This window comes from Sceloporus occidentalis, unplaced genomic scaffold (genome assembly GCF_023333645.1).
Source record: "Sceloporus occidentalis isolate IW3139 unplaced genomic scaffold, rSceOcc1.0.p SCAF_3, whole genome shotgun sequence".
Lineage (NCBI taxonomy): Eukaryota > Metazoa > Chordata > Lepidosauria > Squamata > Phrynosomatidae > Sceloporus > Sceloporus occidentalis.
The window spans coordinates 29,865,623-29,885,179 of NW_028316983.1; the positions used below are offsets into that span (position 1 = coordinate 29,865,623).

At 42.4% G+C, this 19,557-nt stretch overlaps 1 protein-coding gene across 1 annotated transcript; it reads left to right on the top strand.

Moving 5' to 3' along the window:
* Positions 1–1,983: 1,983 nt before the first annotated feature.
* On the top strand, positions 1,984–16,610 carry CCN5 (cellular communication network factor 5). The gene is made up of 5 exons (XM_089518513.1): positions 1,984–2,068; positions 4,625–4,841; positions 8,630–8,884; positions 9,170–9,372; positions 15,984–16,610. The coding sequence occupies exons 1-5, from the start codon at positions 2,021–2,023 to the stop codon at positions 16,005–16,007; spliced, it is 747 nt and encodes a 248-aa protein (XP_089374639.1). The 5' UTR covers positions 1,984–2,020; the 3' UTR covers positions 16,008–16,610.
* Positions 16,611–19,557: the final 2,947 nt, after the last annotated feature.

Here is a 19,557-nt window from a genome sequence, read left to right on the forward strand (position 1 = left end):
CTCCAGTGCAACTCTATGGCCAATGTCTGACAGATGTTGACCACAGAGTTGCACTGGAGGGATAGAGATTCCTAGAGAAGTGTTCTCTCGGGTAAAAACATAGTGTTTTTGTTATTTGTGGTTTTTCCACATTCACGGGGGACCTGTGCCCCTAACCCCAGTGAATGTGGAGGGACGAGTGTACTATGCATAAATTGTACTGACCTTAAACATCTGAGCATATCTTGTCTATCCTGAAGGGGCTTCATTTTCTGAATTGCCTTAACTTTCTCATTATCTGGTCAAACTCCTTCAACAGTCATTATGTGACCCATGTACTTTAAACTGAACAATTTCTTTATTAAATTTGATGTTTTTAGCACATGCTGTTTCTTTAACCTGATGTAAAATCATATCATACTGTTCAACCGTCTCAGCTGCTATGACCATATCATCAGCTATTGTACACCTGTTTATATGCCCAAAGGTTTATATCTAAAGTGATGTCATGTAGAAGATGGAGTATGTTTCTATTATTCATGAAGCTAGGACACAAACCAGTGCATTCAAATTATAGGAAAAGAAATTTGTCCTAATCTTTAGAAAGAACTTTCTGATGGTAAGAGCTACTTGAAAGCAGAATAGTGTGTCCCTAAAGATTCACCTCAAGATGAGAACATGCAGCCCATTGAAAAAGCAGAGAAAAGGGTTTTCTCATTGCAGATTTTAGAGGTTAGATGGACATCTCTCAAGGTATTTTTGCTATAGGTTCTTACACCAAACATGGTTAGATGGCCCTTGGAACTCCTGCCAACTCTATAATTTTATTATTCTAATTTATAGAGAGAGGTGGGCTGGCAGCGGAATACACTGCAGCTCTTTCCAGTGTGTATGACCAGTTGGGGAAAGGAACATTGTGTGATCACACTTATAGTGGGATTACTTTTTGAAGAGAGATTCTGGGAGTTGTAGTCAACAATGTAACTTTGATAAGCCCTGTATTGTGTCTGCCTTTGCTCTAAAGTCCACATTGTTTTGTTTTGTTTTCTGAGTGGGTGGGTGAGTGGTTGATGAACAAGGCTAGGAAAAGTGAAAACTGCAAGACTTCTGTATGAACCATCTTCTTACAGATGTCAGTAGCAGCTCACCCATACAGAGAATCCAGACATTACTAGATCTTGTGATATTTCCCAGAGACAACCAACTGTGTCAAATTTCAAAACAGTCAATAAATCTCCCCTATAAGCCCTCTCAGACATGCACAAAATAAATCTCTTGCTTTTTGTCAATTTCAGTTTTATAATGAAAAATACCCCAGTGTTGCTATAGGATGCCCTGGACCTCTTAAAGAACAGAATGTACTGAATCCAGAGCTTGGGAATAGTAAGGCTGTTGTTTGGACTACAACTCCCAGATTCGTCCATCCAGCATTCTCATTGGCCATGCTGTCTGGTGTCTGTAGTTTAACAAAATGTCACTACTAATATCTGCCTGAATTGAATTTAATATATTCAGTATTGAAATGGATTGTTGAAATCAGTGGGACTTTATTCAAATCATGTGAATCAACCAGAGTGCAAGAGAAATGAGGCAAATAAGGTGATGGAGCAGAACAAAAGCTGAGAGTACAAGCTGTCTTGATAACACAGAACTCCACTTGTCGAAGAAGTCTGTGTTTTTATATGAAGATTGTCCATTCAAAGGATGTACCTTATCTGCTTGATATCTATCCTGATTTCTGCTTGTTCTGCTTCTTTGGTCCTCAACACACAGCCAAGTCTTATTTCTCTGCTTTGTCAATGGGCTGCATGTTCTCACCTTGAGGTGAATGGAAATGTTAACTGGAATGTGGGGGGGAAAAGAGAAAAACGAAACAATTTGAAGCTTGTCCAAACCTACTCGTGTTTATACTGGAGCCTAGGAGTGACATCAGAGCAGGGAAGAGTATAAACACTTGCAGGACTTTACTCACAGACTTTAAAAACTGCAGACACACTGCTGTCTCCAAACTGCCTGGGGAGGGATGTGCTGAAGTGTCAGAATGAAAATCCAGCTTCTCTTGATCTCCTTCCTCTGCCTTCTTTCCAAGGTAAGGAAGCTGGGAAATGTTAGTTTAAACAGTCAGGATTTGTTCTTTTGCCTCCCTCCTCCCTTTCAAAACAATTTATAACCAAGAGACAGCTTTGGCAAAATGCAATAGTTCAAGGATGTATGAAAAAGCATGAATATTGTTTAATGTGTATGCTTAAGTGTCACATGCATGAAAACCAAAAAGAATGTGGTGGTGTGATAACTACTAAAAGACCAATTCTTAAAGCTCTGTTGGCCAAAATACACTCCCACTGTAACTTGTTTAGCATTCGTGTTTCTATATCTGGATCTCATTCATTAATTGCTCCAGTATCACAGGGATGCAAATAGGTTAGCTGAGGATCCTGTGTAGTAATCCAGTTTGTTTCTTCTTCACACTCTGTTCTCAGTGTTACAACCTACCAAGGCAGAAAGCCAAGCAGCTGGCATTATTTTGCAGGATTGCTCAACTGTTGTCCAACTTTTGCTCTGAAAAACACAGAGAAGCATATGTATAGCTGTTGCCTCCTGCAGGACTCTGGGGGATCAACATAGTTCTTTAAAACACACACACACACAAACACACTAATAAACCAGAAAACAAAGACTGAAAATAGTTTTCCCAGTAGTTTCAGACTGCTGATCAATTTCCAAGGTTTCTTCTTCTTCTTTTGGACACAGTATAAGTGTGGAGACGGTTGCAGCTGCATAACTCTTTAAATTGTTTCAGGCCTGTGACATAAGATTAAATGGTACTTAAGGACACAGTAGACTACAGTAAACCAGAGGGAAGTAAAATGAATCCCATCATACCAAATCTTCAGCATTTTATTTACATCCAGGAATGGGCTGTACTGGTCAGAAGCAAACCTCATTAAAATCAATATATTTCAGCCATTATAACAAGATGTTGAGGGAGAACAGTTCCTTTTTAGTGGATGAAACACTTTGTTCTCTGACAAACAATAATGGTTGCTAGTCTTGGTTGTTTTATTCTGGACAGAGACAGAGTTTTTAAAATGCTTTCCTTACTGCAGTTTTATTAAAGCTTGGTGTCAGGTATAGTGCATTTCTTAATTATCCCACTAGTCAAACAGAACTGTTGTGAGTATCTTTTGAGATGTTTTGCTTCCAGATTCTAAGAGCGAGAGAGAGATGAAAGGTCACAGCTGTATGAGTTACTTTGCTACATGTAGAAACACAGTGGAGCTAATCTCCCCAATGCAAATGAGAAATAATATAGCTGGTGCACTGGTGTATAGCTCATTTTCAGCAGCTTCTTAAGTAGACTATTTTGTAGACCTTGGCACATGTCAACCATGTAATCGAAATAGGAATTAACTTGGAAACTGGGGCTGCATCTACACTGCAAAATTAATGCACTTTAAAGCTGTCTTAAACTCCATTAATTCTGCAGTATAGCAACAGCCTAAATCCCCTTTTGTTTTTTCAGAAAACAAGAAATATCAGGAAGCATTAGGTGTGACTGTTCGGGAATGTCCCAGGCCCCAGGGGCATCACTAAGAGGGTGCAGGGAGGGTGATCCACACTAGGTGACACCCCAGAGGGGGATGTATACCCAGTGGGGAGGTACATCCATTAGGACGGGCACAACTGCTGGAGAAGGGAGGAAGGGCATTGTCCCCTTTTGCACTCGCCTAGTAGCTGTGCCAGACCCAGAAGAGGTCACCGGAAGGTCTCAGCACTGCCCCATCAGTGGCCACCGGTGTGATGCCTTCTGTTCCAGATCTGGTGTTGCTTCTGGATGAGAAGCCATGCCAGACCCAGAATTGGCCATCAATAGGCCGCAGCACTGTCCCCCAGACCCATCAGTGGTCTGGTCAGGTGGTGGCCAGCCAGGGGAGGACAGACAGGCAGTGGAAGCTGAAGAAGGGTGGGACAGTCCACCACTGACCCCCAGCAGCTCTTTCTGGGCACCTGCACCAGGTGACACCAACCCTAGTGTTGCCACTGCCAGACCCTGAGATTTATGGGTCAAACCCTGACAGATCTTGTTGTTGCCACTGTGCTGTACATCGATCACACTTGTTCATGGCAGTTAAAGTGGTGTCAAATTGCCTTATTTCTACAGTGTAGGTGTACCCCCGACCCTGCAAATATTGTTTGGCCTTTACCTGGAGGTCTACCCTGTTTCTTAAAAGCAGTGTGGTATAGTTGTTAGTGTTGGATTAGGATTCTGGGAGACTAGGGTTCAAATCCCTGCTCAGCTATGTTAACCTATTTGGCGATCTTGGGTAAATCACTCTCATCTTAAAAGTCCTGCTCCGAATAAATATTGCCAAGAAAGCCCTAGGGTAGGGTTACCATAGGTTGGAGACAAATGTGAAGACACATAACAACAACAAACTCTATTGCTGAGCTTCAGCCATTTCTCTGAGGAGAGGTGGGTGCACACAGGAGATTACCCTGGTGAAAGGTGCTCTAAATGTACACCTGAAAAGCAGGACGTGGAATTGTTACTTTTTGGACCACAGCTCCCAAAATCCCTGGTCATCCTGGCCATATTGCCATTACATTATTCATTTTCCTTTTCTTTCTCCCCCTCTTTTTGCAGGTGTACATGCAGCGTTGCCAAACTCCATGCTATTGCCCCTGGCTTCCTCCTCGTTGCCCTCCTGGCTCTCCCTTAGTTCTTGATGGCTGTGGCTGCTGCAACATATGTGCCCGCAGGCTAGGAGAGCCTTGCAACTTCCTAAATGTGTGTGATCAGAGCCAGGGGCTTATCTGTGACTACAGTGCTGCCCCAATGGGGAGAGGAGGAATCTGCAATTGTGAGCAAACCTATATTACTCTTTTCAGGAACATACTAGCCAAGGGTAGGGGAAAACTGGCATCTTTCACCAATGTGTTGTGAATATAGGAATTTGAGGCATGCTTGGTGGAGACTCAAGAGTCTGAGTCATGGCAGTGGTACTCCAGTTGTAATTGTGAATAGAAAACAGTTACAAGGCCCTAAGTCTAACTTACTACATCATAACTGATAGCAGGACCATCATTATTTTTTTCGACTACCACTCTCAAAATCCCCAACCAGCTGGGTCATGACTGGTTAGCTTAACCAATGAGCTCCATAAATGCTTCCTTTGCCTTGGACTTTCAGTAGGGAAAAGGCTTTAGCCACTGAAGAGTTAAGGGCCTTTGTGAAATTTGTCCTCAGTAGACTCATTGTTCCCCTTGCTTTCTTGCTTGCATGTTTACATGCACAAGTTTTGAATGGCACACTAGATTTTAAACATTCCTCTTGTTTTGTGGGTACCTGGCTAAAAGGGAATAATAATGTTATAGTCACATAAATCAAATGTCAGGATTTGCATTCCAAGAAGAAGGTACACAATGCATGCTTGCTTTTACGTCACAACTGCATCGTCTCTACTTTCTCTCTCTGGAGCTCCTGTGGTGGCTGGCAGGAATGCAAACAAAACTCAGCAAATATGCCCTGATTTCCTGTCCTCCTTAGAGAGTTCAAGCCAGTTGACAAGGATGTGAGCTAAACAAATATCACTCCTCACAAAATAACAAGACCTAACTAGGAACAAAATCCTTAGAAGGTTCTTGAGAAAGGACAGCAGCATAGTGGTCAAGTCTTGAAAATTTATTATACCACAGTCTGTGGATTCCTGTGCTTTGCTTGGGTATTACTTTGTGCTAGGCAGACAAATCCAAAAGAAATATAACAAGCTATCTTACATCAGGTGAGAGTGTACCTAGCTCAGCTTTGTCTCCTTTGATTAGGAGTGGTCCTCCCTTACTTACTATGTCTCACTTGAGAGACTGGTCATTCAACTTGGAATTTACTGATGTGCTCAGCCACTGTGTTCCTTCACAGCAAGGAAAAAGGCTATTATGCAGAACTTGGAAAAGTTCACTTTTTTCAATTACCAGTGGCCAGTGGCCAGTGGGAGTTATATTCCAGAAAAGTACGTTTTCCAAGTTCTGCAATTATTCAGTCTATCATATCCTTCTAACTTGAGTACAGTATTTCAGAGGACTCAAAAAATGAATAGCATTTTACTGGAGAACATGAAAATGAAGTTGGAAGACCATCATTTCCCTCATATTTCTTACTAAGGTATATGCAAGATGCAATGCAAATACACACAAAGGATACTGGGGGAGAGTACAGAGTTGGATTTTGTTCCCACTTACTGACCTCTGTGGGTTTCTACATTACACTCCTTGCTTCCACTTCAAAATGTTAGCTAGTGATCTTTTTATTTCTGTGTTACCTCAGTAGTGGATGTTTTGAGATGAACAGTGGTTGATGTTGCCAGTCCAAATTCACTATGCATCTGTCCCATATTTCCCTCCCCAACTGATTTTTGTCCTTTAAAAAATAGATGGAAGAAACTATGGAGAAACATAGAAGAGTTACAAAGGGAAGATGATGACATCTGGGCCCCCATGTAATTCCATGAATGAATCAAGATGACTGTGCCATGCTGGAAGAAGCAGATAGAGACCCAATGAAATCCCTGATTTTGGTTTTTTTTAGAATTTTAAAAAGAACTTTATTGAAAAAAACATGAATTACAATCACAAAGTAAAATAAAATAAACATATCAATAACAGAGAACAAAATACATATTTACACACCTTCCATACTTCCATACTATCAGCAAGCATAGTATCCGTACAACCTTCCACTTTTAAACTCCTGCTTGCCCTACTTACCCTACTTACACTAGCTACACTATCTTATGCATACCTAATATTTTATTTACCTAGTCTTATGTTTCCTACTTTTCAATAAACTATCTCTTGTAAAATAGCTATATTCTAACTAGACTTCAATCGGAAAATACAGTAGGCCCTTCTTATATGTGGATTTGCCATCTGCTGATGGCAAATCGGGAAGTTGTCCCCAATGGCAGCGCGTGTGCATGCGCGCCGCCATTAGGGACAACATCCTTCTCCTCCCTTGCTTCCCTCCTTGCTTCCCTCCTCCCTTCCCTCCCTGCCTCCCTCCCTTCCCTTCCTCTTACTTACCTTGAAAGTCTTGGTGCGGCTGCTTGGCCTCCGCTGCCGCCGCCGCTGCAGGACAAGCCAGGTGGCGGCGGCGGCGGCAGAGGCCAAGCCTCGGCTTCCTCGCCGCCACCGTGAAAGGGCGCGATGGCAGTGCTGGAGGCCTCTTGGCCCCCAACAGCACCACCACCGGGCCTTTCCCGCGGCGGCGGCGAGGAAGCAGGGCTGCCGTGCCGGAGGCCTTCAGGACCTCCAGCACCGACATCCGGCCTCCTTCATGCCTCTGCCGCCGCGGAAGGGCCGGATACCAGTTTTGAGGCTAAGAGGGCCCCAGCACTGACACTTGCCCCTTCCACGGTGGCAGTGGCAGTGAGGAGACCGGGTGACGATGCCAGAGGTCTTGAAGGCCTCTGGCGGTGCTGTCCTCTGCGCCTCCTCTTCAAAAAAAAGGAGTGGAGGCGGCAAAGAGGAGTTTTAATCTATTTCATTAATCCTATCTTTGTCTAATTTACCGGTTTTTCCCAGATCCACCTCAAAGTGTGGGACAAGGAGTTCATATCAAATGCACATTTATAACTGCTGATTTGCCCCATTCTAGTTTAAAAACTTAATAATTTTCCTCCAATGATCCATTTCTTTTGTATCAAAATCATCTCTCAAGGCATGTGTCAAAATGTCCATACTCATACCTTCATACAATTTCAATTGTATGAAATTGTATGAAATTGAAATCCCTGATTTGATTATATAGGTCAATGGTGGGCAACATGTGGTGTTCAAGATGGACTGTGGGTCCCATGATCCTTCACTATTGGCTGCACTGGCTAGGGCTGATGGGAGATGTAGACCAAGAACATATGGAGGGCCTCAGCTGCCCAGCCCTGCTGTAGAAGAAATGTGGAGAATTGACATCCTGAAGATGAGACCCAGCCTTTGGTGCCTTTCTATCTGGTGTGCAATCTGTCAGGCTTCACCCTTTTCTTCTCAACACTACAGACTCTCCATTTCCCTGCTACACTTTCTTTTTAACTACAGTAATCAGCACCTTCAGCTTCCTCCAAGTGGTTCTTCATATCTCCTTTGTCCAAGTTCACTTCCTTGGTCCCTAAGAAAACACTGCCCTAGTTTAGGGTGAAGTTTCCCTATGCCTGTTATGGAGGCTGCTTTCTGTTATCTACTCTGGCTTTTACTTTGCAGAATCAACATCTGTGTGGGAACCTTGACGAAAGAGAAACAATACTTCCCACTTACTCTTGTGATGGCAAATATTAGGTTTAGGACCCGTTTTCATTTAAACCAGGAGGAGGCTAGTGGTACTGACTGCTTTGGCAAAATAAGAAACTGCTGCAGGTCAGAAGAATTGGTGATATGAAGAACCAAAACTGGGCACAATGGAACTGGTTTTGTGACCCAATTCTGGGGATTATTGCATTAGGTAAATTCCTTTTTTGAAAAATTCAGAGCAAATTTATGATTTGGTTTCAAAACATAGGGACATTATATTTCTTTGAGAATGTCTGGTGTTAGATCTATCATAGGCTGAATGCCTACATTTGAGGTATCTCTTAACTCTTGGTATTCTAAATGTCATCTGCAGATGAAGAGGCTGATGATGATAACTGTGAACTGAATGGGAGACTCTATCAAGATGGGGAAGTGTTCCAGCCAAGCTGTAAACTCCAGTGCCGCTGCTCAGGAGGAGGTTTCACCTGTGTTCCCCTTTGCAGTGAGGATGTTCGCCTCCCTAGTCCAGACTGTCCACACCCAAGACGTGTGACGATTCCAGGAAAGTGTTGCCAGGAATGGATTTGTGAAAGACAAGAGAGACAAATCTTGCAAGATAGCATGGCAGGTAATGCATTCATGAGTTCTGGTCCTCATTTCTGGTCCTCACTTTCTAGGTTGAGCCACATCTATATCTGAAAATAGTTTTGCATTTTAGTATTCATCTGGTAGCCGTAGGCAAGAAGGAACTGCAAGCTGTAAATGGAGTTCTGTGAAGAGGAGTGAGCAAGCTGGCAAAGGATCTGCAACACTCTAGCATGGCTATCCTTCTGGAAAATGTTAATACAGCATTCACATCTGTGTCAGATTTAAAATATCCCGCTCACTTTCCTTATTTTCCCTCCTTGCTCAGCACAAAGACTGCCTGGGGTAGCATCAGTGGCTTTCCCCAGTCCATGTGAAGAGTGGAGCACAGAGTGGTCTGCCTGTTCTACTAGCTGCGGTGTCGGAATTTCCATACGGGTTTCTAACCAGAATCCATACTGCAGGCTTGAAACTCAGAGGCGCTTATGCATCCTGGGACCTTGCCAAAGTCTAATGGGAATACCCAACATGGTAAGTGATGAACTTGGACAAAATAATGATAAGAAACCTTCCATGTGGGCTTCATGACATCAGGAATTATTACGTTTATAATTCCTGATGTCATGAAGCTGATATGTAAAGAAGAAAGAAATTATAGCTGGCTGATTCTGCTGTATTTGGATGATCCTAAGTGAGATGACTAAAGAGGCATCATAATCAGAGAAGAAGCATACCTCACCTTCACACTACATAATGATTTATGTTATGATTTCACTTTAAATGCCATGGCTGTATCTTAGGGAATCCTAGGATTTGTAGATTAGGGAGGGATATTTATAGTTTTCAGCCAGAGCGTTTTAGTGCCTCTTATTCTATATATATATGCTCCAAAGGAGGTCTTAATTGATTTTGAGGGAATTAACTCTCAAGAAAGCCTGCTTAGGATAGCAGTCATATGTATAATTTCCATGTTATGAATCAGTTATAGCATGCATATGAAAAGTGTATTTTTCTTCAGCTAATAACAGGGATTCAACAGTCAGAGGAATATGAATCATAAAACAAAATAATAGAATTATCGTGTTGGAAGAGACCATAAAGGCCATCCAGTTGAACCCCCCTGCCATGTAGAAAGATGCAGTCAAAGCACTCCTGACAGATGGCCATCCAGTATCTGTTTAAAAACCTCCAAAGAAGAAGGCTCCACCACACTGACTCACTGAGAGAGAGGCATTTTCTCCTCCTGAACAACATGTCTCCCCCCACCCCATATAAGTTTGGAAAAATTATCTTTTGGGACTAGAACTCCCAGAATCGCACTGCCAGTATGGATGCATCTGGCAAGAATGATGAAATTGGGGTGTACAGTTGCAAGAAACTGGTGGGTCATCTGGCTGGTATCCAGGTGAAACACCCATCATCCCTGATGGTTGAAGCAAAAGAGAATGGGAATATAACAATATTGGGGTAGGAGACATTTATTCCCTATCCCTGGGCTAGATATGTTGCATTATATGCTGGCCCAGTCCCATGTTTCTTCTCACATGGTTTTTCAGTACAGGCAGGAGGACATAACAGCCTTTTCCTCCAGGGTTCTTCAGTGCCTCTGACTGTCCTCATGATGTATCTCAGGCTCCTTCTCACCTAAATTTTCTATGGACCACTTAGCAGTAAGATAAAGGACAGAGCATCTCAAGAAATATGTCCTCCAGTATAATTTTTTCCAGCAAAAGCAATACTTGCAATTTACCTGCAAAGATCTTTAAGCAGCTGAATCCCCCAAATAGCAATGCCCTCCCCTCTTGACCCCCCCAAAATACAGCAACATTATTTATGGATGTAACTTGAACTAAATAAGCCACCTGGTTGGATTTAAATTGGCCTGGCCTTGGGGAGACACACTTCTCTGATCAGGAGATATTAGCTTTGCCGGGAATGTTACATATTTTACAGTTTCCCTCCAGAAAAGAACCATAAGATAGGAAGGCCCAAACCTGAGATTAATTGGTTGTAGCAGCTAATAGTGTACTTGCTGTGAAACATAACATAGGGAGTCAATCTGCCGTTGAAGCATCAAAATCCTGCCCAAGGCAAAGAATGTGAGAGGCAGATAGGCAAAAAAGACAAAGTAGCTCTAACTGATACTTCCCAACTGGTGTGTTAAGTGGATGAGTTGAATTCAGCTGGACAGAAGGATAACAACAGGAGGCTGTGATGACATTTCCTGGGTAGAAGTGTGAGCAGAAATACAACCTATTTTGGACAATAACGTTCCCCTCTCAAAGGCTCTTGGTGACAGGCCTTTATTTGCTTACAGACAGCCTCTCAATCTCAAGCTACTCAATTTGGCCCACCGGTATCCACAGATTCTTTATTCACAGATTCAACCATCAATGGCTTGGAAATATTATATAAAACAAACTTTGATTTGCCATCTTATATAAGAGACACCATTTTACTATGCCACTGTATTTAATGGGACTTGAGCATCCATAGATTTTGGTATCTCATGAGGTCCTGGAACCAAACCCTAAAGGATACCAAGGACCCACTATACTTATTGGAGGATGCACAACACAAATGGGAAGACAAGTACAAGACCTTGCCACAAACCCAGGTGTCAACTCTGCCCACACATCTACTGAGGAAATGCCATCACAGGACCTAATCACATAACCCACAATATTAGAGACAATTTCACTTGCTTATCCTGTAATGTTATATATATACCATCCTCTATCAACAATGCTGTTCAACACTCTACATTGGGCAGACACCAGAGGATAAATGGACATAAAATAGATATTAGGAATATAAATACACAAAACAGAACATTTGCAGAACATTTCAGTCTTCCTGGGCATTCCATCCCTGACTTCAGAACAGCAGTCCTGGAACAAAAAAACACCAAAGAAAGATTGGAAAGCGAAACATCTGACTATATCCACAGAGTCCAATCCACCAACATTAAGCTGAACAGAGACAATGGCTTCCTGGCATGATATACATATTATAACACTGTTTAACAGCCCAGCCTTACAGGGGCACTCTTAGCCAGTTTATTATATCCCCTTTCTAGTTCCCAGCCTGCATGCACCACATTCCAAAACTCCCTCCACCATTCATATGGTCATCCACCCACCCTGGCCTCAGGCGAAATCTTTCCTCCTCCTACCTTTGTCCCTTGACAACCATACCCACAAGTTTTGCATTTCTATGGTATTCATACAGTCTTCTTTTGAAAGTCCTTCTTGGGCACCAGTTCACTCCATGCATCTGAGGAAGTAGACCAAGTCTACAAAAGCTTATGTTACAACCTCTTTTGTATAGTTAGTTTTAAAAGTGCTACAAGTTCCCTTTGCACACAAGCCATCATGAATAAACACAATTGTTCCATCTTTTCCTCCTTAACAGTGTCCTTAACAGATATTTAATCATTTCCAGGAGAGGTTAGGGACTTCCAGATGAGGCTTAAATCATACAACTGCTGCCTCATTCACACCTTATTCACAGGCCCATGTTGCTGATATTTTAGGGAAGGGGAAAGGTCCAAATGATGAACTTTATTACATGGAAGGCTTACCATGAGTAAATCGCACATGTGGAAGATTATATTGGACTTTATCACACAGGAGGCTTACAGTGAGTAAATCGCCATGAAATCATCAGAAATCGAGAAAGAAGAGTGATTGGGGTTCACTCCTGTGCGCTTCTCCTGTGAGTAAATCATCATGCAGGTGTCGTGGTTCACTTCTCTCATCAGTAAATCATCATGGAGCTGCCATTTAGCAATAACAGAAGATCCCGTTATTACCAAACGGTGGCTCCAAGAATGCTTTACTCATGGGAAAAGCGAGCCCCAACACCCCCATGACGATTTACTGATGGGAGAAGTGTGTGGGGGTGTGAACCTCGATCACGCTTCTTTCACGATTTCTGATTATTTCATGGCGATTTACTCACAGTCCAATATAATCTTCTACATGTAACCCTTCCATGTTTACTCATCTACTATTCCCTCTTTTTTCTTCCCTCCTCCAAATGTAATTAAAGAGGAGAAGATGGAATAACTATACAGTGTTTTTTGAACCGATAGTACTATGGGCCATCCACCTAAAACCACCTTTTGTGGATAGAAAATTCTGGAACAAGTAGTGGGGGAACACAGGAAATTAGAATAATAGAATCATAGAGTTGGAAGAGACTGCAAGGGCCATCCTGTCCAACCCCCTGTCATGCAGGAAATCCAAATCAAAGCATCCCTGAGAGATGGCCATTCAGCCTCTGTTTAAAGACCTCTAAGGAAGGAGACTCCACTCCACTACATTTAAACAGGGTATCATATCACCCCTTAACCTTCTCTTCTCCAGGCTAAACCTCCTCATCTCCCTCAGTCGTTCCTCATAGGGCATGGTTTCCAGACCCTTCACCATTTTAGCCCCCCTCCTTTGGACACACTCCAGTTTCTCAATATCCTTTTTGAATTGTGGTGGCCAGAACTGGACACAGTATTCCAGGTGGGGCCTGACCAGAGCAGAATAGAGTGGGACTATTACTTCCCTTGATCTAGACACTATACTTTTATTGATGCAGCCTAAAATCGCATTGGCCTTGTTAGCTGCCGCATCACACTGTTGACTCATGTTCAACTTGTGGTCTACTTGGACTCCTAGATCCCTTTCACACATAGTCTCATTCAGCCGGGTGTCCCCCATCCTATTTCTGTTCATTTCATTTTTTTCACCTTAAGTGCAGCACCTTACATTTCTCTGTGTTGAAATTCATTTTGTTAGCTTTGGCCCAGCTTTCTAATCTATTAATGTCATTTTGAATTTTGATCCTGTCCTCTGATGTGTTAGCTACTTCTCCTAATTTGATGTCATCTGCAAATTTGATAAGTATACCCCCAATTCTGTCATCCAAGTCATTGATGAAGATGTTGAATAGCACTGGGCCCATGACAGAGACCTGTGGGACCTCACTGGTCACTTCTTTCCAGGATGAAAAAGAGCCATTGTTGAGCACCCTTTGGGTTCGGCCAGTCAACCAGTTACAAATCCAAGTAACAGTTACGTTGTCTAGCCCACATTTCACTAGCTTGTTTGCAAGAATGTCATGGGAAACCCTGTCAAAAGCCTTACTGAAATCAAGATATACTATATTCACAGCATTCCCTTCATCTAAAAAGTCGGTAATTTTATCAAAAAAGAGATTAGTCTGGCATGACTTCTTTCTCCGAAGCCCGTGTTGTCTTTTTGTGATTATGGCATTGCTTTCTAGATATTCACAGACTCTCTGTTTAATGAACTGCTCCAGAATCTTTCCTGGTATAGATGTCAGACTAACTGGACGATAATTGTTTGGATCCTCTTTTTCCCCCTTTTTGAAGATGCTGACAACGTTTGCCCTCCTCCGGTCTGCAGGGACTTCTCCTGTTCTCTAGGAGTTATAGAATCATAGAATCATAGAATCATAGAATCGTAGAGTTGGAAGAGACCACTAGGGCCATCCAGTCCAACCCCCTGCCATGCAGGAAATCCCAATCAAAGCATCCCTGACAGATGGCCATCCAGCCTCTGTTTAAAGACCTCCAAGGAAGGAGACTCTATCACCTTCCGAGGAAGTGCATTCCACTGCCGAACAGCCCTTACTGTCAGGAAGTTCCTCCTAATGTTCAGGTGGAATCTCTTTCCAATAATCTCAAAGATTATTGCCAATGGCTCTGATATTACATTTGCCAGTTCTTGGATGTAGTTCATCTGGTCCTGGAGATTTATATTCATTTAGATTAACCAGATATTCCTGTACTATCTCTTTACTTTTTCTGTGCTGAAATTCCCCTATTCTGTCCTCTGCTCCATTATCCTCAGGTTGAGCACCCTTTGCCTTTTCTGAGAAGACTGAGGCAAAGAAGGTGTTGAGTAATTCTACCTTTTCTCTGTCTTCTGTTAGCATTTTGCCGTCTTCTCCACACAGTGGCCCTACCATTTCCTTCTTCTTCCTTTTGCTGCAGATATATCTAAAACAGCCCCTTTGTTGTTCTTAACCTCTCTAGCAAGCCTGAGTTCATTCTGCACTTTAGCTTTTCTGACTTTACCTCTACACATGCTAGCTATTTGTTTGAATTCCTCTTTGGTGATTTCCCCATTTTTCCATTTCTTATACATGTTCCATTTAAAACTTAGCTGAGTTGAAAGTTCATTATTCATCCATCCTGGTTTCTTGAGACATCTCCCGTTTTTCTTTCTCACTGGAACTGCTTTAAATTGTGCCTTCAGTATCTCCCTTTTGAGAAACTCCCATCCATCTTGAACTCCCTTCTCTTTTAGTATTTCTGACCATGGGATCACCCCCAGTATTCCTCTAACTTTACTGAAATCAGCTTTCCTAAAGTCTAGAATGCGTGTCTGACTATGCCTGGTTTCTCCTTTTCATTGTATAACAAACTCCAGGAGTACATGATCACTCCCACCTAAGGATCCCACCACTTGTACTCCATTAACTAGGTCATCTCTGTTGGTTAGGATCAGATCCAAAATAGCTGATCCCCTTGTTGCCTCTTCCACCTTTTGGACAATGAAATTGTCTCCAAGGCAAGTGAGGAATTTGCTAGACCTTGAGGATTTGGCTGAGTTTGACTTCCAGCACATATCAGGATAGTTGAAGTCACCCATCACTACTACATTTCTCCTTTTTGAGTGTGCAGTCATCTGTTCTAGAAAGACATCATCCAATTCCTCAGTTTGACTTGGGGGTCTGCACGCACAGTTCTACCTTTGAACAGAGGGAAGTTCAGGAGGAATGGTTGGTATAACTTATCTGTTGCTCCCAGAGTGATTGCCTCACTTGCCTAATGGCTGGGTTGGCCCAGAATGTGGAGACATTGCTTTCTCTCCATGCTGTCTCTGGAACTCTGGTCTCCAAAAGTCACAATGCCAAATTCTAGGAAAGCTCTTTCATTAGACAGGATGGTTGACAATAAAAGCCTTGTCTGAAAATACCCATGGTTTTAAAAAGACACTGGGAAATGTTGAATATTGTCTCATGGTGAACTCTGAATTTGGTCCTATGGCTGTAATCCAACTGTGGGCTTTTTTAGAGGTTGCAGGAAACAAGTGACATGGTATGTTCTGTCTCTACAGAGAGGAAGAAGAAACCACCTATAAAGTGGCCCAGTCCATTCAGAAGCTGATGTTTTGGAACTGTCCCAGCAGCTAGATCACCACAGGTCCAAGTGCTGTCATTTCTGTGATAACAACAGAACCACTCCGGAACAGAGAAAAGAAAATGACTGGCTTCAAATGGGAAGAAATCAGAAACAAGAGTGACCCCTTGTCACAGCTGATGTCTGTCTTCCTTCTTAATCATACTGCCATTAACCTAGACAAATGTTATAGTTCAGTGAGAGAAACCCGACCATATGTTTTAATACTTTGCAGATACTGAAGTGTTTATTGCCAGCTTGTGGCTACAATTATAAGTCCATCCACTGGTAGAATGGAGCTTTGCAGCTGAGCTACAGTAATTTAAAGAACCATATCCTGTCATTCTCTCTGCACTGTCTCTTTGGATTTGACATGTGGAGCAGCCACCATTGATCAAAACAGGCTGTCATTGTTAGAATAAATACATAAATGTAGTGTCTGAGCATGGGTTGGCCAGGGTTAGTTCAAGTGGCTTATAGGACAAATCTAATAGCCTTGAAGACAATACAACAGAAACTGAGACATCATGTACAGTACAAAAACCTAAAAAAAGAAAAGATAATAAATTTGTGGATCATAATAAAGCTATCTGTGGATCAAATGTAATTTGACAAAGTGAAGTGAGTTTATAATTGTTTACTAGTCGATAGTAAAGTTCAAGTTATTCTTTAAGCCTTATCCATCACAGTCAAAGGCTTTCATGGCTGGCATCCATAGATTTTTGTGGGTTTTTCGGGCTATGTGGCCATGTTCTAGAAGAGTTTTTTTCCTGATGTTTCGCCAGCATCTGTGGCTGGCATCTTGGGTCCCAAGTCCTTTCCAGGCAAGCATTCTCTGAAGATACCAGCCACAGATGCTGGCGAAACATCAGGAAGAAACTCTTCTAGAACATGGCCACATAGTCCAAAAAACCCACAAAAAACTTATCACAGTTTTCAAGTGGTATTAAATCTTCTGCTTTCTACTGGACAGGAGCGGTGATACATGGTGCTGTACAGACCGGCACAAAGCACCAGCCTGCACACATACTAGGGTTGCCTCAGGGCATCCTTTCCAGATGCCCCGCAACCCTAGTACATTGCTGCGGCATTGTAATGGTGGCGCCCTTTCTACATGGGTGCCGCCATTATGACATCACGGCCACGCCGCCTCCAAATGGGGTGGCGTGGGCATGACGTCTTGGCTCCGTGGAGGGGCACTTGTGGCGCCCTTTCAGTGGTGCCAGAAGGAGCTCCGTTTCGGAACTCCTTTGGCCACGCATATCGCTGGTGTGGCCTTTAAATGGCTGTGCCAGCGATACAAAGAGAAAGGGACTGAGTGGTCCCTTTCTCCCTTTCCCTGCCACTGTCAGGGTGTCCTTGGGGCTTGACACCCCTTTCCAGGCCGCGAGGAAGCGGACTTTTGCTGCTTCCCCGCGGCCTGGAAAAGTGGTGGATCGGGGCCTCGAGGCTTCTGCTGTGACAGCTGAGGCCCCGATCCATCAGGCAAAGGGGCGGTCTGTATCCCGTCCAATGATAAGCAGTTGAAAAGTTCAAGAGGCAAAGATGCTTTTGTGGAATAACAAATAATGGAAACATACAAGTGGGACAGATTTCAACAAGACATTATCATGCAGTTCTTCTCAACCCCTGCCAGGGGTTCTAGTTCATGTGCAGGAGCAATGTTGAGGCGTATTTGTGCCCTGTTCCTCTCTCCCTCCTGCCACTCCAATCTTTTCTGCAGTAGGTGCCTTAGCGGTGATTTGTCGCAATCTCAAAATGATCATCTGTTGGGAGTGAAGGATTAATGGTCAGACCTGTTGCTTCCTCCTCAAAACAAAACACCCTCTTTTCAGCTCTGTCCACCAATTCTTCTCTTAAATGTAATGAGAAGAATTAAATTAAAATTAATTAAAATAAAATTCCTGCCTCAAGAAGAAGAACCCTCCCCTCTGTACATACTGTCATCATCAGACCTGGGAGGGAGTGAAAAAGACAGGCCCAGTTCCATCAGGTCTAGCTGTAAATTCTGTGACTTATGTCACTGTCTTTTATCTTATCTTATTTTATTGTATTTTATTTTATTGTATTCTCTGTATTTATATTGCTGTAACCAGCCCAGATTCCTTGTGATTGGGTGGGCTATAAATAAATCATCATCATCATCATCATCATCATCATCATCATCATCATCATCATCATCATCGCACTGGCAGTAGACTCCAGGCCACATCATTTTATAACTGCTATCATCTTCCTCAGGAAAATATGCAGCATATTCCATCCTGGATCATAGTATGAAAAGGATGATATCTGATTGGATATGCACACTGTCTGATTTGGGCTGTATGGCAGCATCACTGGTCCGTCACATGGGAGGCCTGGCTTATCAGAGATCAAATATGAATATATTGTATATATATTGAGTAAATATATTAGATATTGTCATGTTGCTATATAGTCAAATAGGGAAAGGCAATCCAGGAAGTTTTGCTTCACTTTGAAAAGATTAACATATTATTGACCCATTTTACTGCAACTACCAACAAATTTCTGAAGATGGGGGCTCTTTTCAACACTGCTAAATCCATGAAAAGCTTTACCATATGTTTTTTTCAGCCTCCATTACATAAGAGAACTATAATGGGTAATATCAGTTTTAAAGGGCACTGCATAAGTTGGGTTCCTCCTTCTCTTCTAGTCATTATGGTGCCAGGGCTCACACTCCATTCTGCTTCCACCTTCTGGCTAGAAGTCAGCTAGATTAAATATTCTTTACTCATCTCCCTAAGTAAGTGAGAAGAAATAATCTTCTCATTTCCCTTTGATCTGGGAACAGCCCATTTAGCTAAGATTTGTGTCTTAACTTTCAAACAGAAAAATATGATGTGTATGATAGAATGACAAGCTATGAGCAACTGTAGTTGGTACTTAATGCATAACGCTTAATGGCATCACCAGGGCCCATCCCTTGGTTTTAGGTTTTGGCCTGGAAACCTCAGAACCTGGACCAATCTGGAACTGGCAACTCTACATATTACTGAGCATCAAAGGATGGCCATGGAGTCTAATATTATCAGAAAGGCATTTTCATGTTTTCTACACCATGTGTCATTTTTTATACCTCTTTCATATCTCCCTTTATTTGGCTTTTCAAAAACAAAAATAAAAAAGAACTTTTGCCAAAAGCCTTTTAGAAGTCTAGGTAAACAATGCCTACCAAAACAGTAGGAATCATTCAACACAAATATTGTTTTTGCAGGCCCAGGAGCCCTTCATTATTTTTATTTTCCAGCCAATTCCACAGCCTCAAATGGGAGAACCTCACCTCTAGATAGCTTGAGTTTTTTCTAAAGCAAGATGTGCCTCATTATTTTCAGAGAAAACCTTCCCTTACCCCAAACTCCAAATAACCATCTGTTTATTCCATTTCATCTGAAGAGTCTGGTGTGTACCCACCATAGCAGAATCATAGCTCCTGGGGAGCAATTCATCTCTAGAACAAAGTGTGTTCTACATACTTGTTCATAGAA

Bases quoted from the DNA above. Each gene is read 5' to 3' on its own strand.
- CCN5 (XM_089518513.1), top strand. From the start codon at position 2,021: ATGAAAATCCAGCTTCTCTTGATCTCCTTCCTCTGCCTTCTTTCCAAG. The intron at 4,842-8,629 runs GTGAGCAAACCT...TGTCATCTGCAG, and splicing joins GAGAGGAGGAATCTGCAATT to ATGAAGAGGCTGATGATGAT. The intron at 9,373-15,983 runs GTAAGTGATGAA...CTGTCTCTACAG, and splicing joins TAATGGGAATACCCAACATG to AGAGGAAGAAGAAACCACCT.